The following is a 26,016-nucleotide window of genomic DNA, read 5'->3' on the forward strand; positions in this document are numbered from 1 at the left end:
TTTTTCCAGAGCATGAGCACCTTGAACACCCAGAGCCTTTTCTTGGCTCCAAATCACAGGAGTTGAGAACTGCATCATTATTGTTATAAAGGTACATAGTACATTTTGCAGGAGCAGACTATAAATATTTCCAGCAAGTGTACTTGCTATAGGTGTGGACGCCAAGAAGCACTGTCTCCTTCCTAATTGTTAAGAAAGCATTTTTGTTTTATTACATAGACAGTAGATGCTCTGTCCCTTTACCGTTCTTCTCACAAGTATGTGTTGAGATGGCACACTGGGTTTATCACACACTAAGGAAGAAAACTGTAGCTGGAGTCTCTGCTTCCTATCAGCTCAACAGCCTATTTTAGCTCATGGGGCTCTTGAAAAGACAAATCATATTTCCTCTGCTTTCATGTGCAGTCCGAGTCTGAGCAGTCCCACTGCTCATTTCTGTCACTTCAGGTGCAAGAGTGGTCCAGCCTTTGATTTTAGTCTAATTACAAAGTCTGTAAGCACACACAGGGAGGAGCCCAGGGTACGCTGACAGGTAAATCAAATAGTGTGTGGAAGCAGTACAGAGTGATGGAGGTCAAGCAGCCTCTGTCCAGATGCATGATTTTCCCATTATTTTCATAGCAGTTTCCAATAGTTGGCTTCTTCAAAGCAGCCAAGTGATCTGCTAGAGCTCACCTAGGGGACTGGGAAGGAAACATGTCCTGCCTCACAATACTACTGGGCGGAGCACAGGTTCCACAGCACACTGAGATGTTTCCATTTCCACTCAAATCTGGGTCATGTCAGCCCAGAACCTTCTAAAATAATACTACGCAATTAGTGTAGTTTAATTTTCAGGACACTTTGAAAATAAATGATTGCTCATTAACACTTAAACACCTGGAATGAGACAGTAGTGTTAGCTTTATATTTATCTTTTTCCATGCACAAGGCAGAAATACAAGCTTAATTTTTGAAATCCTGCTTGTCAGACCAAAACTTCCTAAAACTTGTTACAAAATGATGTCATGGGTCAGCTGACCTGCCTCTGGCTGGGCTTTCAGTAGAATTACCTGCAGAAAAGGTAGCCTTTTGACAATTAAGGCACATGCTGTGCCTGCCCTCTGCGTGCGTATGCCCAGCTGTAGTCAACAGTTGCTCATGGAACTTGTGGTCATTATGAGATAGGATACTGGAATCCAGCATGATTTCCAGATTTCTTTGTGTTTCACATTCATAAAACAAATATATATGTTGGTCTTGTGCCCACATTTGGTTCTGATGCAAATCTCCATCCAAAATAAATTAATTTTAGGGAAAGGAAAAAGAGCATGCTCCCAAGTGCCTTTGATCTCCGCTTAAGCAAGCTGGTAAGTGAGGCTTCAGTTCAACACAGTCTACTTACCCGCTCTCCAGCTAATAATAAACTAAGTAATGTGCATTTTAAAAATAGTCAAAATCCATACTGTCTCCAAAAAGCACAAAAGGAGTAAAAAGGAGTAAAAAGACATGAAATGTAGCCTAAAAGCATCCCGACTCAGTTTCAAAGCCTCTAGAGATTATATTCCATGAAGGAAAAATCCATATGCGTAAACTCCCTTGTTTATATATTTATTTCAATGTCCCTCATGTCAAACCTCCAACCAACTCAGGGAAGAAGCTTTTACAATTTTAAAAATACAGTCCCACAGAGACATCTGAGCTGTAACACGCTATCTTTTCGGTATCAAAGGAGAATGGAAAGTGGGATTAGGACCATGATCTGAGTGGGAGCAGTGGCTGCTCACCCTCATGCGGCAGAGCCCTGTGCCCCGCGCTCCCCCCTCCAACGGCGCTGGGCACCCTGTTTTCCGAGCAAGGGGTGAGGAGGTCACCCACCCCACGAGCAAGCTGCCACTCAGCAATGTCCCTTTTGTGGAATCTAGGGGAGCAGGAAGGTCCTGGGTACAGCAGGATCAGGGCTGTGCAAGGAGCTTGCCCTCCTACACAGATTGTGGGGTCCTTGGGGGCTGCCTGCCAGAAGCCGGGAAGCCTGCTGAGCCTGGTTCCTTCTAGCAGAGCCCTTGCGCACTTCTGTCTTTGCATTATTGAGGGTTAAGTGCTTGTTTGAGATTAAAAAAGGAGAAAGCAGTCAGAGAATGGTGCAGATAAATCCATGTTGGTTTTGCCCAAGTAGGATTCTGCAGCACAGTGTGGGACCAGGCAGCAGGTTTGGAGACCAGGGAATCCCGGCGGGGGGGGGGGAGCATGGAACAGGCATTTAAATCAGTGGAGATAAATAAACCTGTTCAAAATACTGTGCAAATACTGCAGCCACCCAGCTGGAGATGTAAAAAGTAGCTATTTTACACCTCACATTTCTTTAGGGGAAAAAAAAAAAAAAAGGGTAATAAAAAGGCAACCTGGTGATATTCTGTGAGGGCCCAAGTTTGTTGGTGTGCACTATGATATTCAGAGCATCCCTCTTGGACCAGACCTGGAGAGGGGAAGGTGGCTGGCTGCCCCAGGGAGGCACAGCCTTGCTGGGAAATGGGGCGCTGGCTGTTTTGGGAGGGTTGAAGGTCAATGTTGTCACGGGGGGATTGGGGGGAGGGGGGCAGCGGGAAAGACGGGGGGGAAGCTGAGATGAGGAGAGGTCCAGCCCATACCTTGCATGAGGGGAAAACTTACCGCCAGCAGCTGCCAACTGCTGGCTTCACTTTGGTAGCCAAGACGTGCTTTTTCTTTTTCTCTTATTTTTGTTAAACCGAAAAGTGTGGGAATTAACATCCATTAAAAAGGAAAAATAAAAAAATCAAAAAACAAGGTGAAAAAAAAAAATCAAAAAACAAAACCAGGACGTGGATCAGGGAAACGGTTCAATCGGCTTCATTTCGGCGGCTGCAGGGAGCTCAGCTGCAGCGAAACCGCGGCGGCAATGCCCCCCCACCCCTCCCCGGGCGCTCCGCGGCCTCCCCCGCCGCCGGGCCGCGGGCGCGCAGGGGCGCGCTGACCTTTCGCGGGCGCGCTGCCCCCGCCCGGCAGCTGCCGCCGTCGCTCCGGCGCCCGCCGCCCCGCGCCCAAGGTCAGGGCAGCCCGCTGCCGCCGCAGGTAGGCGCGGAGCTCCGCGCAGCGTCCGCGGGGGCGGGCGGGCGGGGAGAAAGCGCCGGCGGCGGCGTCGTCACACGGTGGAGGGGGGGGCCGGGTCCCCGCGGAGGGCTGCGCTCCCGGCGGGCCGGGCCGCCGCCCGGCGCCCTTATTTAAAGTGTGGCCGGGGGGGGCGGCTGCGCGCTGCGGTGTGCCGCTCGCTGGATGAACGCGCCTTCCCCGAAAAAAGACAAGGGAGGGGGGGGGGAAAGGGAGGAGGAGGAGAAGAAGAAGAAGAAGGAGGAGGAGGAGGAGGAGGGATCCTGGCAAGTTCAGTTTGGTACCAAGTGGCAGCTGGGCTGCGCGGCTCGGGTAGGAGATGGATAAGGATGAGATCCACCTGCGCAGGCTGCCGGCCGCGGCGCCCTGGGGATCGCGTAAGTCTTCCGCGGAGGCGGAGGTGCGGGGCTGGGCTGCGGGGGGGTCGGGGGTGCGCTCCTTCGCGGCCGCGGGCTGCCCCCGCCCCGAGTGCCCCGCTGAGGGGTTTATTATTAGCATTTCATCGACTATTTTTATAAATCCAGGAATGATCTCCTCAAAGTACCCGTGAAATGAAATAGCTGTCTCCCATCTCCCCCCCCCGCCCCCCAAAACATAAAACAGTGTAAAGTCCTTTTTACCTATATTAATATAGTAATTAAAAGCTTGTCTGACCCCAGGAAGCCAATCTAATTATGAAAAATTGTTGGAGTACAAAGTGTGTGGGATAAATCCTTGAGTTGATGATTGCTGTTAATTCACACCGTGCTGTGGAAGATGAGCAAAAAAAAAAAAAGGTCTTACAGAATGAAATGGGTCTGTCTCAGATTGTCAGTAATGTTTTTACAGAACTGGCTAAATCATGTATCTCCATATCATTAACTAATGTGTGCAGCAAAATAAATTATATATATTGGAAGGAGAAAATACATTACTTGGCTGAGAAGTTACAGAATGTTTAGAGCCAAAGAGCAGATCGTTTAAATGGTAGGGGGTGGGAATTTCCTTGGCTTCCCTCTAGAAATAAATCACAGCTCAGTGTCTGTGTGCATGCATGTGCACCCACATACGCAGTTATATAAAATCTTCACGCGCAGACACTGTGTATATAAAATGTTCACACACACGCATTGGAACACAAATTTTACAAGCGCTATTTACTGAATGCATTCTTCTACCAGTTTAGAGACAATAAAACTAGAACTGAGATGCTAACCAGGAACATGCTGGAACACACTTGATTATCCAGCTGAATTGTATACAAATGAAGTAAATTTAGCATGGCACCATTTAGAAATTCCATGCTTTACAATCAAAATTCCAAATCTAACTGTTTGCAGCTAAGAATAGCACGGGGAGCCCTTTTCTTTACTCCCTCTTTTTGGATTCCCACGAAAAACCGTTATCCTAGACTCTACTCATTAAATGCCCAAATATTTTACTGGACTTCAGCCCATTTCTAAAAGAAATGCTGTACGTTCCTCAAACGTTAGGCTAGCAAGAGCATTCAGAATGAAAAGAAAACTATTCCTTTACTGTTTGACAGAAAACAGCTGGACTTTATATCTAAATACCAGGGGACAGGGTTTCTGTACGCCACCGATTGTCCTACATTAACTTATTTCTTGAAATAAGGAGTAGCTCGAACTTTTCAAAACTGAAATGGGAAGCTGAAGTGTTAGCACAGTACATTAAGGGAGATATTGGTAAGGGGACTAAATGATAAAATGGGCATTACTCACAGGGCAGGTGGCAATTTATCGTGAGGTAATCACAGTGATAGGGTGAGAGTCCTGAGAAACTGTTTGAGTGGCTCTTTATCTTTGAGAAACTTTACTTAATAATTTACAGTGACATTCTCGATTTAATTTACTGAATCACCCATTAGCAACATGAACATTATGTACCAGCTTCATTAATGAGTTCAAGGAGCAGTTTTGTTCTCGGAAGTCCATGTTTGTATTTCTATTGATAACCTATCCAAAAGAGCTTGTTTGTAAAAGCTGTTTATAAGATGAAACTCCTGTCTAATTACATAGCAGATCCTTGTATTGCGGTACAAATCCTATGCAGTTCTCTGGTAACTTTTGCATTTATTGCTGGAGAGACATGTGGAGACCCGTCCTTGATGTCTTTACATGTCTTTATATTCAGGAAGCCTCCTGCGGACAGCTAAGGAAACCTGCTTGTTACAAGGAATTAGGGGAAAGTTGGGGTTAGTAAAAGGATGATAGAAAACAGGAAACGAAGGGGAGTCTATACTCCCCTGAGCTCTGGGTAAATATTCTCAGTCACTTACATCCAAAGGACTATTTTACTTTTTGCTAACAAGGAACAAAGTGACCTCAGTACATTATTTTTGGCTCTTTTGGTGTCATGAAAGGACAGGTGTCCTCAGTTACATCTGTGCCCTAAGGACCCAGACATCACAGTGGATGCCTGCCAGTTTATTGTATGCCAATTCCTTCTGTATGTTCTGGGGTAACGAGTGCATCTAATGAAGACGAGGCGAGGGTGAGAATTGGGATGGGCGCTGGGCAAGGATATGGGTATGCTGGCTTCTGGAAGGACCACAGTGAGATCCTGTCACTTCAGAGAAAGGTTTAAAGGCACTGGGACAAGCACTCAGGGCTAAGCACAGGATCAGGAGTCGAGTCTTTACCCCCTAGATTTCAGCAGCCAAAAATTCCCTGAGCAAACATCTGACCCTTTTGAAAACCATGACAGTTTTTTGTCACTGACTTAAATGTTGTCAGTCTGTCACCCCAGAAAATTAAATGTTTTCCCTCTTTTTCTTTTTTCTCTGGAAGACATTACTCAATCCACAGCTGGGACTTTCAGCATGGCTCTGTAGGTTTCTCATGTGTATTACCCTGCTTCTCATGGAAGCACTGCAGCTATTTCCATTAACAGTGAAAATGATGAAGCATATTAAGCTAATAATTAATCAGAGATGACAAGGGACTAATAACTGTATTGATTTAATTAGGACTTCTTTTCCAGATCTGTAACTTGCAGTCATGCACATCATTAACTTAATATTTTAATTTGTAGTAATAACTTATTAATTTCTGTGGATGAGCACATACGCAGCCAAAGCCGCAGCTCTGACTTAGTGCCGGACTGCAGGCTTGTGCCTCAGTCCACTGAATAGCTACAGGAAGTGTGCCTTGTCCTGGACGTGACTGGCAGCAAGCAGGGCACTTTGTCAGTCAGTGATTGCTCTTCCAGAGCCCTGGAGTGGTGGGAAATGGGGCACTGCAGGCTCAGATGTGGATGTGCTGGTAGGGTACACGTAGCTCTGTGGCTACACGCTGCGGTTGTATGGGTATGACATGAAATATGGGGTAAAAGTAGCATGCCAAAACAGAAGGCAGGAGAGTAACCCTGGGAAGCAGCAGTATTTATTGGCATCAGGAAGGGAAAAATGTCCCTTCTGGCTTTAATTGCACCCTTTGGATTCTGGCGATTTTGAGAAAAGGAAATGCTTGGGGACGTGCTGTGGTTGGAAAATAAGGCTTGCTTTAAATTAGGATCACTTTGGGGAAAAGGAAGAAAGGAAGGGACTGTAACAGGCACGACAAACTTCAGGACTTTACTGTGTGAAAGGCTGATGAATACTAAGTTTGCTCATCCCCCCCTGTTTTAGTGGGGTTACTTAGCACTTGCTGGGGCATGCTTGGCATCTTATGCATCTGGGTCCTTGGCAAGCCACCCTCTGATACACTCCTGACCAGAGACTTCTCCAGGAGGCAGAGAAGGGAGAAGCTGTTCTCACTGAGAGCACAGCACGAAGTAGATGGCTGTATCGCACAGCAGAGCAAGGTTAGTGACTTCTCAGGAAAGAGGTCCTGTTTGCCTCTGCACAGAGCTCAGTATCCTGCTCTGTATTATCAAGGTACTTGTAAATCTTTGCACCATACCGTTGAAAGGCTGAACCCTCTGCTATATCTCCATTTGCTGCAGAGGGCGGTCAGCACAGGGATGAGATCTGTGCAAGCCCAAAGCACTGAGCAGGCTTCAGAGGAGGGCCTGTCCGAAGTAGTTGGCATTGTCCTTAGGCAAGATGACGGGGAGTTTGAAGTGCTTAAGCTATCACAAACATTCATTTCACATATTGTTGCTGGGTCACTGTATAGGTAAACCATTAGACTGATGAGCTCCATAAACAGTAGCCATCACTTCTTTTATTTCTTGAAAGTGTTTTCAGGGATTCTGAAAAAGTACTTCTGTGTACATCCTCATATTTTATTATACAAGCCAAGTTAGCAATAATGGCATGAAATCATTCTGCTTACTTTCAGAGACTACAAAAGCAGTTTATCTTGGGACAACGTGTGCTGGTATGGGAATACCTTCCCAACCTCACCCACATTTGCTGCTAAACATGAGATTATGGCAGGACTCTCAGTTCTGTCATAGGTATAGATCCCAAGAGGGGTTTTACAAATGACAAATTTTCAGGAGTTGGCAGCCTACATGCCTTGCTGGGCCCCTATCGCTGATATTTTCAGTGGTGCTAAGTCATCTTGTGCCAGCTGTTAGATCTAAGTAATGTAACAGAGTAATGTGAGTAACAATGCACAACTTTTTTCCAGTACTTTGAAGAGCAAAAAGATAGTGGTGTCTCCACTGTTGCTGCAAGGTAATTTATGGTAAATACTGGCCTTTTAGAAGCAACCACAGTGGCTGCCTTGCTGCGGGGGCTCTGAATGCACAGGAAGCAAAGCTCCTCGCGCTGGGCTGCATTAGTCACCACAGGCTAGCCCACATGCCCTCAAGGGAAAGAGATTTTTATTTATTTGGTTTAGCCTTTGATTTGTATCCCTCATCCCTCTATTTTTGAAAGTAGTACTACATCCTGGTGGGAGGGCCAGCCCTTCTCCCTGCCCCCTAACCTCCTGGTATCCTTTAGCCTTTATCTGCAGGCAGCTGACCTGTGTCCCTGCATACATCCTCGCTTCTCGTTTGTTCTGTTTCTTTGTGCTGCACCGCATGTTCTGCCATTTCAGCTTCCTTTGCTGTTTCCAGTGTCTTGTCCTCAGAGCAGTGTTGCCTCTCCTCTGCGGCTGGCCCACATGACAGTGTTTTCTCTCTTCATCAGACTCCCACAGTTCACATCTTTGAACCTTCTACTGGCAGTCTGTCCTTCCAGCCATTATGGCAACTATTTCCAGATTTGAACTGATAAAAAGATAGTAGTAACGCTAGATCCAGTGCCATTCCTCTTTAGTATCTTTGCCTGCTTACCTTATCTGCATATCTGATTTATTCTTGGCAGCTCTGTATCTGTGCTAGGACCTGGATGTACATTCTTACTGCTAGGAGTGGTGTATTAATAATATATAATCACTAAAGTGTCCTTTCAGACTGCAGCTCTGAAAAATAGAACCTATTTTTTTAAACTGACACACCTATGACTTTTTGCATACAACTGTAAGTGGTCTGAGGGAGTTTTAAAATCTGAAATATGTTATGAAAAGGCTAAGTGGTTTGCGGGCATTAACTGCTCTTTTTACATCTTATAAATTATTTAATTTATATCATGACATCAGTGATTACAAGTTATGTATTCCTGGCTCCCAGTTCTGCTGTCTTACCTCTCCCTCTATTTGTATCCTGTGTGGGGAAAAACTTGATGAGTATGCACTAGAATGAGAAAAAACTTTGTTTTCTAAACACATTGCAAATATTTGTTGCCTCGTGTACATCTTCATTGACGTCAGCTGATGTCCTGCTTGCAGAACAAACTTGGAATATGCAACAGGGATTTGTGTGTTGATAAGTAAGGTTCACTAACAAAAATTTTGTCCAGGGAGAGAGAAAGAAACACATTTCACAGCATTCAATGAATAAAAAAGGGAAAAGGTTGGTAACTAAATTACATTTCCAGTGCAGATTCAGGACACACTTTTACAAAGTGAATAGGAAAAGTGAGCAGATACTGATTTCAGTGACATAATAGGGATAAAAGTAATGAATGCAGGGTCCTCTGAATACATTTTAAAACTCTTCTTTTTAACATGATATTGTGGCAGTTTTATAATTGTTCTTAAGATGAGGAACAAGAGCCAAGGTGGCAGTTTCAGGGCTAAGCATCACTCAAAATTTTAGTTTTTTACTTCTTTGAATTAAGGAAGGGGGCAGAAACATGTTCAGCACAGCATTAACAGTCAAAGAAAAACCTACTCTGTATTTATGTCTGATCATTTGTACTACAGCATCTTGGCTGACGATGTACCGCAAAATATGTCAACGAACGTGCTTTGCAATTCTTCCTGGATTTTGGCAGGCCAAGATTCAGAATATGATATGACTTTATGCTTGTGGTATGATTGCCCAGAAGAAATCTACTGCAGACTGCAAAAGATGGAAGCTTTTATGCAAATATCATTAAATTCATCAGTGTGTTGCGGCACTATTGTCCTGAAAAGGTTTTCTACTGCAGGATGCTATTTTGGCAGCCCAGTAAGCGAAGGAAGAAGAAGGGTTATGTGGATGTACTGCATTTGCTGCTGTGGTTTTGGGAATTGAGCATCTAGTTCCATATTAAATCACCGTTTTGGTTAGCATTAGCATAGTCTATATGTGTGGAGAAGCTGATCTAGACCTTGAGACCTTTTTAATTGTGTTTAACCCCGAATGGACACTGTTGATGAGAGGTGTGCGTATAACAGTTTGGGAGGTACCAGCTGGTGCCTCCATGTATCTGGAGGGGAGGTATCAGCTGTAGGACCACTGAAAGGATAAGACTAAGCAGCTGTAGCATGTGTGGTGAAAGCACCCTTTCCCCAGGCTTGCTAGTGGAAACTACTACATTATTGTCTGTATCCTGTGTTCCTGGCACGGAGTCTGAGACTGGCCTAAAGAAGGAAAACGGTTCTCTGTGTGTAGTCTGAATGTTGGTATGTGGTCAGCAAACCTCATCCAGATGCTTGTATCTTGCTGCATACTTTTGAATGTTCTTTTTCTGATGAATGGCAAGAACAGGTTTCTAAAAATAAATTAATGGTTTTCCCTTTTTACTTCCTGTGACTTAATATACTTTATTTATCTATATAGCTACTAGTCATCGTCATTCTTCAGCTCACAAGATTATAAACAGAAATGAGCCTGAGTCACAAAGTAAGGATGTGGAGCCAGGCTTTTTCCAGGATTTTAGCCAGGTGTAGGAGTTGCAGCCCAGGGCTTGTGGAGGGAAAGGGCTGGCTCTGGGGTTGTGCCTCAGGGGTCTCGCACGTGAAATAGTCAGCACGGAGGTGAAAGATTGCCCGCTGCTGCTTTCTGCATCTTCCAAGGTGGTAAGACCTTGCAGCTCTGTGCAAAGAATTAAAAAATAAATAAAAATAGAGTGGATTTTTAAGGTTAGTTTATAACTAAAATACTAAAACAGGAGGAACATTCCAGTTAATTATTCCTCTCACACTACCCCTAAGGTTGATCAGACCAACATCCAAAGCAACAGTTATTTTCATTTAATCAGCTCAAGCAACATACTTGAACAAATCTAGTGTCCTAGGGTGTATAGGCAATTCATCATGCTGCTGATTGTGTGCCCCAAACCAATCCTAAACTTGAATCAAACAGATCTGAAAATAAATTAATGTTATTAGGATTTTTAGGAAATTATCTCCTTTCTGTGGTGACTGCCTACTAAAATTTAAAGCTGCTCTGTACAACAGTAGCAGAACATGCTATGATTTTGTTTACTCATTAGAAGCGTGAAGTAATCTGACCCAAAACATGAGTATCACTTTTGTTCCCAGAATGTATCTTGGGAGTATCCCTCTTTGTTGCTAAGCAGCACATCTGTATATTATAATATATGTTAATGTTAAATAGGAAAGACATATATAAGGTATACTGGACAATACGAATTTGTGCTGTCTGATGCTTTGTGTACACACGTACCTGTGTATTGAGGTGTGGCTAATAGGACTGACTTTGTGTCCCATGGGAGAAACGGACTTGCTAACAAACAGAATAATGAAGAGTGAGTGTCAACATATTCCAGGTTTTTTATCAGCATGACTGATTGTATAGAGGGCGTGAATTGAGTAACTTTCATCTCAATGCTTCTGGGGATATGGGTATCAGCACTGTACTAGTAGGGTTGTGTTTGCAGGCTCTGTCAATTTGTCGGTGGACAGTCTTCTAGGGTTTAGTGTGGACATCGACAGGGACATAGATTTGAAATGTTACTTCATCTTTAGAGTTGCTGTCAATAATCCATTTGTCAGATAACTGAGACCAGCTAAAAGGCAGCCTAAGGTATGTTGCGAGGACATACTTCAGCTAACAGAAACAACTATTTCTCTGCTACAGATTTGTATTTCAAATTCAGTCACCTTGTAGAAATATTTTACTCCATTCTCCCTGAGATGTAAGATGATGTTTGGGCTCTCAGAACAGGAACAAATCCTGTTTCTGAACAATTGTACTGGAGGACATTCAGGAGATCCTCCTTTTGCTCACACAGTAGGAAGCCAGGGTCAAAGGCAAAGGCTGAACATAGAAATCACGCCCTAGCCCTTTTGTACATGCTTTAGAAGTGAAAAGTATTTCTTTACACATTGATCTTAAAGGACTTGATAAACTTTAGTGAGCCATAAGGAGAACCCATCAACTCTTTCTGCATTTCATTCATTTGCTGTTTCAGAACTTTTGTTATACGGCAAGAATTAATATGTTGAATTTATGGGTTTGACGGGTAACTGAAAACAAGAATTGTCATTTTAGTTCACTTGAAATGGATTCAGCTGAGAGAAGATCATACTTGTCCAGGATGTGACCATGTGCATTGTGTAGGTGAGAATGGAAGAAGCAGAGCAGTGTGTATCTGCCCCAGATTAAACATGATAAAATTGTTCTAAGTGCTCCTTAGTTCAGAATTGGAGCTTAGATTATCAGGCTGTGCATACTCACTGTGCTGTTTACTTTGCAGGGGTCTGCTGAGTGTCACCACACTGGAAAATCTGGCCTAAATGAAATAGCTTATTTTTTTAAATTGCAGCTGATCGATTTCATTTGAGAATGAATCTGGTCTCTCAAATGCGCTAAGAATAATGACAAGTCATCGACTGCAAGAGAAATTGTGCTCGCCAGTACCATTCTTACACTGCTGTAATGACTTGTCTTTCGTGTGTTGCAGTAAAGAATTTTTGATTAATCTTAAATTTTTAAGTCCATCTGACAGTATAACTGAGTAGTTGGATAATAAAAACCAAAGACCACAAACTAATTAACAATGGAAGAGCAGAAACAGGTTTTGGTTTAGATTTTAAACAGTTACATACCAGAGGAATAGAGATCAAATCTAAGCCTTTTAAAGCTAATAGTTTCTAAATGGCAGATTAATTAATTTAATTTTTAAGCTTTCTCTTTGTAGCATCTTGCTAACAAACTTTCAGTTAGAAGAGCCAGATTCTTGTTTCCAAAACATGATCTTTGTTGTCTTGATAATATGAATTAATGAAAGCTTTCCCTTTTCTCTTTCTCTTCAGTATATTTTCTCAAAATAGCTCATCGGAGCTGTATCCTGCAATTTGCTATGCCCTCTGGCCCTTGTCCAGTAAACCACTTAAGTGTACAAATAGCCCTGGTTTTGGTGGGAAGTGGGCAACTGAGTGCAAGACCCTCCCGTGTGTCCCGACAGCTTCCATACCTCTCTGTTTTTGAGGGACATCTGCAGCACACTTACCACCCTGCACAACATTTTCTCCACCAAACAGGAACAGTATTTCACAATACAGCCCTGATCCTTCATTCGTGCATCTGTTCTAGGGGTTTTAAGAACTATTCAATTGAATAGGAGGATCTTGGCGTTTCAGGTAGCTTCTCACAAACTCTACTCTGGAATTCAGCAGAGATTTTGCCATCCATCTTACTTTTGGAATTGAAGCACACATCTAATGGTGGCTGAGGAGTTTAGCATCTCACCAGCCGTGGCACTAAATCTTTAAAGTACAATCCAGTCAAAGCAGTTCGTGGGAGCCTGCAATTGATTTCAGTCCAGCAATTATTTTGTATTGACTGACTTAAGCACATTGTCCATCAGTAGCAGGAGTTGCCTATAGAGACTTGGTTGCGGGAAGCTTTCATATTTTACAAGTGGCAAGTACAGTCAGGGATACTGGCAAAAATATTTCAACCTCAGCATAAACAACCTAATGTTAAAAAAAAAAAAGCATTTAAATCTCATGCACTGTGTGAATGGTGTCTATGTGCTGCCATTTAATAATGTAAGTAGGAAATAACCAATTTCTCATAACCAGATTATTACCGGGGAATGTGTCCCTCCTGAAGCTTGGTATTGCTGTCAGACCAAAACAGGGAGCTAATTTCAGCTTTTACCTTTTCCCAAGTTTGATACCATTGCTCTTTCTGTTTCTTTGCACCACGTCCTTTTTGCAGCTGCTTTCTTTTTTACTCTTTTAATTGATTTGTAAGATTCAAAAGGAGGAGAAAAGGGAATATTACAGAAACAGAGACCAAGCTGGGTAGGGAAAGTGTTTCAACTATCCACAGGCAGGAAATCTGAGCTCCTCTGGAACCTGAATGAGTTTTGGAGCAGTCTTGTTGTTTTTATATATTTATTTCCCTCCTTGGCTGTTCTGCCCGATTTTCCCACATTATCATCAAAGTGGCCCCCAAATGGACAGTGGTGAAACAAAAACTATCTGTGAATAGAGAAACAAAACCAGAGCTTTTGTTAAGCTACAGATGCCTTGGTGTTAGCAAAACCAACCAACTTTAATTGCTGTATTTGCAAATGTTGCTGCTCTCATTTAAATGTGTTTTAATATTGGGGGGGGGGGGGAATGGGGAAAAGCAAGAAGAGATGTCAGTGGCAGCCCAATCTCGTTGAAATTTGAGTTGAGCCAGTATACTGCTGGTGATTTCTTCCTCTTCCAACTCTCTGCCCTGGCCTGAATGCAGATAGGTTTGCAGCAGTGAAGCTAAAGGAAAAAAAAAAAAATTTCTTCCCCTGGTTCACATGAACTGCTTTGAACTGGAACAGATGTGGATGTACAGAACTATCTGCTTACAGTGACTGTTCCATTTATAACTATGGGTTTTCTATTCAGGTCTCTTTATCATTTTAACTTATTTTCTCTTTCCACATCCTTTTCCACAATAAAATATTCTTAACTAAATGGGGTTTCAGCTCTCATTCAAAACCTTTGCAAGTACTATTCCTTACATGAATTTACGATGCCAGAATTTTTGTTCAGTGACTTTTTGCTAATAATGATGGCCAGTGGAGGCAAAGTTGAGTTTGGGTTTGCGGTATTTGTAAGATGGGGTTCAGAATATCAGTTTATTACCAAATTAGGGCAGAATCTGATGTAGTGGTGATAAAACCTCACAAAAGGTGTTTGTAATATCTAACTTTCAAATGGCATTTCTATTAATTTTATGCTTTGTTGAACTGTATTCAGCTTTGGTTTACAAAATCAGTTTGTGTGGAACCCAGACCAAAATTGTTCCAGTGAGTACAGATAAGAGATTGAAATTCAACCACAAAAATTGAGACAACGGTGGTGTTTTTGCTTTGTGTTTTTTATGAACTTCTACTTCAGAGTAAGTTCATTTGCTGTTCGATTTGATTAACTGCTCAATAATTAATTACACAAATGCTCTTCTAAGTTAGAAAGTGAACCCTGCAGTTCCCATTGACTGAGACACAGGGATGTGTCCTGAGATAAAGAAAACAATGCACGTAGTCACAGATAAATCAGTAGTGGTGTTTGGTTGAAACTAATCAGTTATGTCTCTCCATTTCTGCACTCACTTGAGCAGACCATGTGGCCTTTATTACAAAATTAGGAATTCATTTTTTTAGAGTTACTCCAGTTCCTCTGTTCTCTAATTTTCTATGGAAACAGTCGGTTGTTTGTATATTGGAGACTGTATGTGTCAAGTTCTTTGTTTTAGTTCATTGCTTTTGGCCTTGACGCAGAAAACAAAAATTTCATCAAAGTTGTGGAGACAGATAGGATTTTAATCTAAACCATATTAAAAGTTGAAACCCTCAGTGTCCGTGGGGCTTCTTAGGGGTTCAGCCATGAACTACCTCCCGCACTACCTTCGGGAAGGCCAGAGGTTTTTCCTAGTAATCTGAAGGCACTCTTCTCTTTTGGTTGACTCAATACCAGCTCTAAAACTGAATGGCATAGTCCTGTGAAGCAATGTTGGGATGCCCTGAGGAACAGTCTGGGAAGGCAGGGTGTCCCAGTACCCTGGGCTATGGATTCATCAGAGCATTGCTTTGCTGTTGTTGGGTTACCATCACATCACTTGAGTTGCATTAACTTCAATGCAAATAAAAGTAGGCATTTGCAGTATGGAAAAGAGAGTTTCAAATGTTCCCCAACAACAAGTAGATGAAGAAACAAAAGGAAATTTTGTGCGTAATCCGATTTTTACCAAGGTTAAATGGGTAAGATCCCTCTCTCCATATGTCAAGCTGATGTGGTGTAGACAGGTTTCAGACACGCAATTTGCACTTGCTCAGACTCACTTAAACTCTTTTGTAATTGTACCCCCAGGGGGCACCTTTCAGTGTGAAGTGTTTCTCTTGCTCTTTTCTCCTTCCCATTATCTTTACACTTTCTATTTCAATAGCTGTCGCTGGCTTTATTTGCTTGGTTTAATTTTCATTTAAAGCCTCTTCTAAAAAAAAGTATAGATATTCAACTGCAAATATTTTTAAATCTCTTTGAATGTTTTTGGTTATGCTGTATGTTGCCACCACATAGAAAACCCTTTCCACATAACCCCCACAAAAGAACTTTTCGCCCAAATTCTTCTGGGGTCCTTGCCCTACCCTTCTGCAGCTTTAATGAGAATTAAAACTCCGTGAGAATGTACCCAGTCCACAGCCACTTCAAAGCTGTGGTTGAAGTCCAGTTTTCAAACAACCCACATAGTTGGCCAAGTCTGGTGTTTCAGTTTTGATTTGATATGTTATATGGAGGCCCTACTTGCAACATTCAGCGAAGGCTGGAGAGCAGACACCAAGTTCCCAAAAGCTAATTGCTGTCTGGACTGAGGCAACATCTTGTTTATCCATTCCTGTAACTTGTCCACATGAGTTGTTTTATTCTCTCTTCACCAAAGCACCATGTAATTTGTCTGGTTTTAATATTGACCAGTAGTAATTTCTTAATGTGAAGAATGTGCAGTCAAGGAAAATCCGTTTATAGTTCTCTAATAGATCAGTTCCATATTTGTTCACATTTGCCAGTTGTATTGACTTTTATTTTTAAGGAAAAATAATTACATGGGGTCTGGTTTTAGTCAAGGACTTTTCTGTTTTATGTGAGGAACAGACAAAGACCTGTCGCATCAGAAGAGTAAAAGTGTTCTTTCCCTTCAACAAATAAATCAGGTGCTTCCGCTGTACAAGAATATACAGTAATGTAACATGTGTGGGCACTAAGGATAAGCAGAGACATCAACGGAGGGAAATATTTGACAGATTTTAGGTATGTCACATGGACATGGGATGTATCTTACTGCACAGTCTGTCACTTTTATTCCCTAATAACTTTTGACAAGAGACAGATAATACTGCAGAGTTTATTTTAAGGTAGATTGTTTAATTTTGTGTCTGTTCTCTTTCTTTCTTCTTTTTTTTTTTTTTTTTTCTGGATACTTTCCCTTTTTCATACAAAAAAGAAATAGTGCCCCAGCTCTTTGTTAAGTTTGGGGATTTGGGGTAAGTAGCTAGTTATATCTGGGAAGGAAGCAATGGATGCAGAGAGCAGCTGGATGCTGTCGGAGTGTTGGTTCCTTGGCTGTGGGAGACGTGTCCCCTGCTCCCATCCCTCTGCCACACACTGCACCCCCGGAGCGAGAGGGAGCTCCCGGAGCTCAGGGGCTACCGGCTCTCCGTCTGCGGGAAAGAGATGATACTCCTGAGTTGTCCGTGAGGCTCATGTGGAAGAATACAGCTTTTTTCCTTTTTTTTTTTTTTTTTCTTTTCTTTTCTTTTCTTTTTCTTTCTGGATGCATGTTCTTATTTGATTAGGTGAGCACTTGAGAGTATTGGTGAGTACTCCTGCGCAGAGCGGTGCTGGTGGAGGTCAGTCACAGCTCTCGGGGTCCTTGCAAACCCCAACCCTTGCCAGGAACAACTGAGCAGACTCCCAAACCATATGGTTATTCAACGGTGGATCGGACATCTAAAAATAAAGATTATCTGAGCAAGCACTTGTGACCAAAAGGAGATTTAAACATGGGGGTCTCCAAAAATGAAACTGTTTGTCAACTGGTGCCTGAGCATGCTTGATGCAGGCAGCTGGTGCTTTGCTGTCTCTCTGTGTCCAGCTACGCTCTCACAGCACCAAATACATCCCGAGGCTGAGCACCCCGAAAGGCACCGAGTGCCCTCATCTCCCACCATTTCCCACGGTCAGAGGGCACCAGGGAGGAGCGGTGAGTCAGAGGCAGAGCTCGGCAGCTGTGCGGCAGCAGCGGCTCTCTGCCTTCTGGGGCTGACTCGTTTGGGACAGAGGATTCAGGACCAAAAGAAATGTAAGAGTCCCCTTGGGATCAACGTGGGACCATAAGAGCTGTCCAGAGAGGCTGCACCTGGGAGGAAGGGGATTTTTTTTAAAAAACTCTTGAAAGTGGGTAAATCTGGGTGATGCTCTGTATTTTCTAGCTTCCCATCTCACACAGACTGATTTGTTATACATCTGTGGCACGATTGGTAGATGAGGCATTGGGATATTTACTCACCAAATTTGAAGAGCACAGAAATTCACTGTGGGAAACCAGCATGTTCCGGTAGGCTGGAGCTCCCCCAAGCCACAGTTTGCCTCCAGGCATGTCCCACAGCCTTCTCCAAGAAGGGGGGCAAGAACTCTTATCCCAAACAAAGAGAGAATAATTTGCCCCTGAAGAATTTTCTTTCAGGTTCACAATGTCTGAGTTCCAGGTTGGTTGGTAAAGTGTTGTTTGAGAGGCTGTTTTTCTGTAACATATGTCAAAGCCCTTCTTGAATCTAATAAGCTCTTTGCATTGGTTGGTGTCTTATAGCTAGAGTTTGCCAAAGTCTGTGTGAACAAGAGTTTCACTTTGTATTTTCTGCATTTTAGTGATGTTTTCCAGCAGCAGGAGTGTGCAGCTTAGGATCAAGGAACTCTGTTAAAAAAAAAAGAGGAAAAGATCCATTTGGCCTCACTGAATTTGTACAGTAAAATTATGAACTTGGACCATGAGGGTTATAACTGTAGTATTTCTGAGCCCTGAATAATGTGTTTTGCTTTCTGTTGTGTGTGATTTTAGAAGGGATCTTACAGCAATACCAGCTTTAGCTTATCAGGAGATTTCGCTTCATTCTCACCATTCTCTTGTTTAAACACTTAATCAGTCATTTGAGTCTGCTACATGCAGCCTTCACCTTTCCTTGGACTTGGTAGTGCTATTTTTTTCCACCCTAACATGTGCAATAATCTCACAGTTTAAAACAAGGATCCTGCCATTCCTTACTGCAGGCATATAAAACTTAAATCCAATCAAAAAGTCCAGATAAAAGTAAACTGATGGGTGTGTACATGGATGTCTAAAGCCTGCTGCTGTACTAAGCCTTTCTGACAGCACTAAAGAGAAGCTTAATTTTTAGATTCTCTTTATAAGGCTTTATGAGGGAATAACTTCCAGCTTTTATTTTTCAGCGGGGGGTGAGAGGGCAACCATCAAGTAAAAATCTGTCTGGAGTATGTGAAACTGATAGTCACCAAAGTACATGTTACAGTTTGGCAATGTTTGAGAGGCTGTCACTGAGAACAGGAGAAAAAGGAAGTCTGAAAGAAAAATCAGAAAGGAGGTGGAATGTTACTAAAGCTAGAATTATAACATAGGAGGCACTCTGGTATTGTTTCTTTTCTTTAAAACTGCTATGTGAGCAGGACTTGCTGCCTGAGAGTTTGAAGCATGAGATCCAGGAACATTTTTTTTAGGATGGAGGGGAAGATGCATGTTTTTGTCACCAGATTTCTACATTCAGATAGTGAATTTGGACCATAAGAGTTATGAACTGCAGGATTTCTAATACTAGTGTTTTCCACTGGCTGTAACTCAGCTCCAGTAGGCAGGTGATTGATTGAAAGAAATAAAGGCTGCCTCTTCACTGGAAAGTGTTTGACTCCCAACTGGTTCTGAAATGCAAAATCCCTGCTCTGCTCCCAGCATCATGTAGTGTGTGGACATGGTCCATCACCCAGCATGAAGATGCAAATGTTTTGGAAACGGCTTTAGAAGAGTACTTCCACCTTTGTTTTCCTTGGTACCAGCTGCTATTGCACCCTGAAAATAAAATGAGGGTTGATTCCTTTACATCCTAAGGAAAGGGCATGTTAAACCAATGTTTGTCGTGGTCTGTGTTCAAATTTCATACGTTGCTTGATTGGGTGGCTTCAGAAACATTGCGTTGGAAAATAGGCACCAAGGCTTCGCTGATGTCAAGGGAGAGATTGTAGCATATATAAGTTGTGTAGGTGCAGGGAAGGACCCACCTTGCAGGTGACTGCCGTGGTCTGTGTCCTGTCACCTGGGGCGAGAGGGTGCCCATCTTGGTGGCCGTGCTGATGGCTCAGCATGCAGGCAGGAGCAGCAGCAGGCTTGCAACGCTTACTCCATGTAATTAAACACTCTGGCAGTGCCAGTGGGCAGCAGCTGTTTTGAAAATAACATGATGGAAACGTGTCAGGACATATTGGTGGCAGTAAGCCCATGAATACTTGCAACTGAGAGCGCCCTGTCTCTCCTTTGATGCCCCACTCCATGCCCTGGTTTCAAATGTCCTTAAGGCTGGCTGCGTTAATGAGAGCCACTGGTTAATTTGGTTAACTTTGAGAAGCTGTAGTTCACAGAGCACGTCTGTAACTTGGGGCACATGAGCAGTGCTGTTCAAAAGACTGTGTCAGCTCATCTGTTATGCTTGTTCCTGGAGCTGTTACTCACTTGCTTAGTCTCCCTTCAGCAATGCAATTAAAACCACTCTTGGTGATGGGCAAGCAAGATGGGCTCTTCTCCATGCTCTGAAGTGTTTAAATTTCATGACAAATTTCATAAACAGTCCAATAGCGCTGGCACATATTGTTCATGAAGGGTAATCCTGACAGCACGTGCCATTTTGTAGTTTATATAAAGGGTGTTTTAAAAATTTATGTTAATTTTTTCGAAGCTCATGGACATGTTCCAGTTGAGCTCTCCATGTCCCAAGTTAGGGCCTTCAGAGGAATTTGGAATTTAAGAATAAAGAAATGTAGATGGGAAATGTGCGGGGAAGTTATTTTGTGTTGTTAATACCATTTTCAGAATTTTTGTGGTATATTGAAGATTATCATATTTTGTGACACTTGAGGCCATCTAAGTCACATCATGATAATGAGAAATTCCACTTTTCGTTTCTTGGCTGCAGGGAGCAAAAATGAAGTGTATCACATGGACATTATTTGTTGTGTAAATGGAGAGATTGATGGCTGTTGCCATTGGAATTTTTTTTTTTCTCCCTGTGGTGGCTTTTGTGTTCACTTATTTCATTCAGCTATGGTCAGAAAAACTTAAGATGCCTTTTTAGTCTTGTCTCAGGTGACTTGCTTGTGAAGGGTGTTAAAAAATATTTTACTGCTGAATGGGAGTATAAGAAAAAACGGTGTGTTTAGAGAAGCTGGAATGACTCCAAATTTCTGTCCCTTTGCTTTGTGTCATCCTTGTCACTCATTCCTCATCCTTGTCATTACTGGAACGCTGATGCTTTTGGAAATACTTTTTAACTTGGTCCTAAAAGTTATTCAGTAAAGAACCAGGCTTATCTAGCCTGAGATCTTCACTTAGCATTGGCAAGACAAATGGCCTGCTTAAATATACACAGGTTTGTGTTTTGCTCGATCAGGATTGATGTGCTTTGCCCTTAGTCTGGTACTTACTTATTTTCAGTTTTGTTACAAAAAGGCCTTGTACTCAAGTGGTGAGAGCAGGAGCTAGCAGTCTGACCTAGGTTGTTGTACCCGTGACTCAAGTTGCGCTTAGTTAAGACACACCTCAGCCAATCCAGGCTGCAAACTGAATTAAGAATAACTTCCATAAAATTTTGCATTTGGATTTAGTTTATGTGAAGGAGAATGCATTTAAGGCTGTTTGAACAGGGGAGTTTTAACTGGAGAGGGTTTCTGGTTTGCTTTTTTAAAATCCATGTTTGTGTTCTGCTCCACCATGTATTTATTTTAAAATCTAGTTGTGCATCAACACATTCTCAATCTGAAATGTAGATCTCGGACTGAGATGTTTTAAATGTTTGAACTGAATCCAGTTTTAAAGTACCACAGTTATCTAAGAAGTACATCAAAGTTTCCTTCAGTGTTCATTTCTCATTATTATCTGTTCTGGAGAGCTGATTGTTTTTCAGTATAATTAGTGTATGTGTTACTGTAAGTTCTCTTTCTGATCTTGCATCAGACATGCTCTCATGATTACAGAGAAAAATCTCCTCCAGTATCTATGAACCTAAGTTTTACTATGTCAAAACCAAACTTTTGCCCTGATTCCACAATTTTAGATATCAGATCTGCGTACTGTCAGGTCACTTAAAAGTACTGGTTTAATTTTCTTTGAGTATGGGCACATATGGTTTGCATTTCTATCAAATTCCTCAAAAAAGCATCCAAATGAGTTAGTGGTAGCTCCTTCCTCTATGCCAGCTTTAGTCTGGTCGTGGCAGGACAGTTGATAATAGATCTAAAATAAAGCCTGCTGATGCCAAATTGCCCCATCAAAAATTTCTTGAAACTTGAACCAGTAAAGTGAGTGTATTTACCCTTCAGTATTTTGTGTCATGTGACTATGGAGTTTTGGATCTGATACTAGCAGCCTTAAATCTTACATTGTTAAACCAGACTTGTGTTGCTTATCTTCCTGGAAAAGGATGTGCTCCCATGACTTGGGATGAGAACCAGACAAGTGCAAAATACTCCATCTGGGTAGGAATAATTAGCTGGTTAAATAGCAGTTCCTCAGAAAAGGGTCTAGGAGACATAAACAAAGCATAAATCCACAGTATCTTATGTTGTAGGGAACATGTAGTAATTCTGCCCAGGACTTGAAAAGCCTGGCCTGGAGTACTTCATCCAGTTTCAAGCATCTTTTTGGAAGAAAAGTGTGTATCATACAGCCTAACACTGAGGGGAGAGCCACAAAAATTAAAACAAAACCAAGAAAATATGTCTTAGAAGAAAGTAGTGGAAGAGAGACATTTGGCCAACAGGGTTTGCAAACTTCCATTTGGGTTTCTAGGTAGAATTGTTGTTTGTGGGGCAATATTCATGATCTTTGTTGTATTCTGAGATGACTTATGTTATTGCTGTAATGTGTTTGTAACTCAGAGGGAAAGGTCCATCTTATAGGAGAGGAAAGGAAATAGTGGTAAACCCTCTGTGCACGCATGGCCTCTGTGCCAGCTGTTTTCAGGAACTCCTGGGTCATCATGTCCAAATCTTTGCTATTTTGGGCAACCACATCACAGAATCCCATTCATAAATTTCTCAAGTACCATTATAAAAATAGTTTGATTTTATTTATTTATTTTCAGCTTTGCCTCCATTGCTGTGATATGAACTTCATGCCTCTGATCTTAAGCCTCATCTCTAATGATCATCTTTGAGTGTTTTAAACATTAACATAGTCACACATGCATTTTATTTGTTCTTCATTGCCCTTAGCTTCTTGACCACCTGACTGGGGGAAGAGCATAATGAAGGGGTAGTTTTCTAGCTTTAAACAACCAAGTTCTTTTATTGTAGTCTAGAAAGACAAGCTTCTCGTTCCATCACTGCCCCTCAGTCATTTTAAATCTATTTAAATTTGACTTAATGTTTCTGAAATAGGGGGTGATGAGTACTGCAGGCAATATCCCAGAGAAACACTGCTGTTGCTCTTTCATCTTTACTGGAAGTACCTTGCTTGACATACTCTAAACTGTCATTTGCCTTTTTCTGAGTTACGTCTCACAGAGATAGTTGTACTGTGATCAACTGACATATAAGGAAGGAGTCCTGAAGTATTCTGCAGTGCTAGACAGAGCTACCATGTGATACCTCTGAAGAAGATTAGAAACAGCCTGTGTTTGAGTGAAGCCACGTTCCACTGCACTGAGAGCCCTGTTGGGCATGTGAAGGAATTACAGTCATCGGAAAGATATTTTTGTGGGTGTTCCTTGAAATTGAGAAGTCTCGTTACTTTTAGGCACAGGGTGGACAGGCAGTGGGCGTGCAGTTTGATCATAAGGTGCTGCACGACAGTTTGATACTTGTTTTCTACTATTCTGCTCCGAGAGCACCTCTGCTAGCCGTAGTGACCAGAAGTTCTCAACAGAAAGTGTTTCCCAAGAACAAGACGCAGGTGGGTGTGGGAATGGAGGAGTGTTTTGTTAGCTGTTTCTTACACCATCATGAGGGGGCTCAGGCAATCCAGCACGTTGTATATGCTACGTATAGCAAAAACAATTTCTGTCTGAATTACAAGGAAAGAGGTATCAAGGTTGTCCCTTAACTGACACGTGAGAGAGGACCTAATGTACCAGGTCATTTTTTTTAGAGATTGAGCAAGAAAAATCTCAGCTGTTTTTTTTGGAGGTGGGGGTCATGAGGGAGTAGTATAAAGACTCAGAAGCTTCCCAGGTAATCACCCTCACATTTTTCAGTAGAGGGAATCACACATCCTCGTTATGGACAGCAAGTCCAGTTTCTGAGAGGAGGTATTTCTAACAGGAGTTTAGGCAAGAGATTAGATTTAGAGAACTGAAGAAGTGTTGGTCAGGTATGGATTATCACATTGTATGTGGCTCTATTTCACATACTTTGAGAACTTCAAGAAATTTACTGGCACCGGAACTTGAGCAGAAGCAGCCTTGTCATTGGTACCTACAATGTAAGGAGAAGGCAGAACAGTCAGTAAATGGTAAAACCAAGAAGTATCCTTCCCCAAACCAGCTCAAGAACAGAATGGACCTCTTGCCACTGGTGGGGATATTGGCGCATTTTAGGATTGCAGAAGCTTGGCATCCCAGCTGTTATACCCATGAGGACTGTGATCCATGAGGATGCAACTAGTGTACCTCGTTTGGTTCCTGATGATAAAGCAACAAGGCTCCGCTCAGAAGGGCAGAGTTTTCAAAAGGTCATTGCTGGGTGGAAATTTTTATCTGCTGAACTAAATCAGTATTTTGCACTTTGTAAATCCTATAGTTGTATGTTATGTCCCAGTGATGTTGGTGGATTAATGAAGATAAATGTCTGTCTGCACAAGAAGATCCCTTTTCCCCCTGCTCTTTTTCTCCTAAGGCACAGGTTTCCTAAGGCATAGCAGCCTCACTGCCAATCACTTTGGTTGTGCTGCTACTGTGCGTTTCCATATTTAAACAGTACTCCAGATGGTTTATTGAAGTGGATAAGCGATACACCATCCAAACTTCTGGGAATCACACCATAGATTTCCCAAATAAATAGGCATAAGGAGAGAAGCCAAACAGGATACAAGTTCTAAAAAGCCACGAGATTAGCAAGATGTGTCCCTTTCTGTCAAACTAGCAAGTAATTGTTTTACTATGAAAAATAGCATTTCAGATACAGATTTTCTACAATTGGCTGATTTTGGTGTTTGGCTTCTTAAATCTTGTTTAAAAGGTCACAGGCTGAGTCTCTTCTAAGAGCCTGAGGGCTGATTACCAAGTGGAAAGATTAGCAGAGAAAGCACTCGATGTTTTCTTGTCCAGGGAGATTCCGATATGGGATTGTTACGCCGGCTGGAGTAGGTGCGATGAGGCATTTTTTTCTGCTGGAACATCATGTTCAGGGGTGACAGCATTAGTTTGTAGATGTTTTTTCCTGTGAGAACTGGCGCTCCAAAACCTTTGGGCTGGGTCAAGTCATACCTACATTTATACTTGCTCCAATTTTCAGTACCCTTAGAGCATCCAGCCTTCCACAAATTTTGTGATGTACAATTGCAGGACGTTACTCAAGAAGACTTTCTGTGTTCTCTGAAGTTTCCTTGAAGCATCCTGCTGGACTGCTTTGTCTGGAGCTGTGCTGGGGTGGATTTCACTGTCCTGTCTGTCTTTGGTCATAAGGGCTTTACAGGCAAGAACCAGCCCACAGGTAGGGAAGGAATAAGGAATATAAACTGTTGATCTGAGTTATAAATACTTCCTGAAGGAATATAGTTAGAGACAAAAGTTATCAGGAAAGAAGTCTTACTTTCATATAAACAAAAATCATGCTTGTGTTAAAATTAAGTGAAGAAAATAAATAGATTCAGAACAGTTACATGAGTTGTAATGTTGAAATATTTCTTTCTGTAAGGACGTGTAGTTATGGACAGAGGTGCAGTCTCTATCCACTTTTGGGGGCACTTATATCCTTTATGCATGTATTGGTGGTGTACAACACGCCTGTACTCCACCCTGCTCCCTTCACCGCTGCTGGAGGAGCTGCTTAGATGGAAACTGTTCCTCAGGGAGGAGGTCTGCCACTGCTTTCCCTAACCAAGTCCCCCACCAATTTGGACACCCACCACCCCCCCATTTACATGGTCTCTTACAGGTTATAAAGCCAGAGAAATACATGGCACACATATTTATCCCAAGCATATCTACAGCTGTTCCCCCTATGGCTCCCGTACTGGCAAGAAACAAATTTACATCACTTGGAAGGTCATCTTGTTTTTCTTGAGGTTTTTATGACGCGAAGGAGGCAGACAGGGCCATGTGTGTGTGCTCGGTCGGGGGCTGGCTGTGGGTGATCAGGTGAGGTGCCTGACCCCCTGTAAGTCTTTACCAAGCAACTAGTGGAAGGGTGCCTTGATCTTGAGTTGAGCTAGAGAGTGACAGTGTGAAAATAAAGATTTACATGTGTATGGTTTTTT

The 26,016-nt window shown here is 42.4% G+C and overlaps 1 protein-coding gene across 2 annotated transcripts in view; it reads left to right on the forward strand.

Annotated features, from left to right (window-relative positions):
* The first annotated feature begins 3,386 nt into the window (after positions 1-3,386).
* Positions 3,387-26,016, forward strand: part of ANO1 (anoctamin 1) — an 80,881-nt gene continuing 58,251 nt past the window's right edge. For both annotated transcript variants that reach the window (XM_042785122.1, XM_042785121.1), the window contains exon 1: positions 3,387-3,482. In XM_042785122.1, the coding sequence (XP_042641056.1) occupies positions 3,425-3,482 (58 nt within the window). In that variant the 5' untranslated portion in view covers positions 3,387-3,424. The remainder of the gene's footprint in view (positions 3,483-26,016) is intronic.

The sequence above is a fragment of the Tyto alba genome, unplaced genomic scaffold (genome assembly GCF_018691265.1).
Source record: "Tyto alba isolate M040663 unplaced genomic scaffold, T.alba_DEE_v4.0 Super-Scaffold_8, whole genome shotgun sequence".
Lineage (NCBI taxonomy): Eukaryota > Metazoa > Chordata > Aves > Strigiformes > Tytonidae > Tyto > Tyto alba.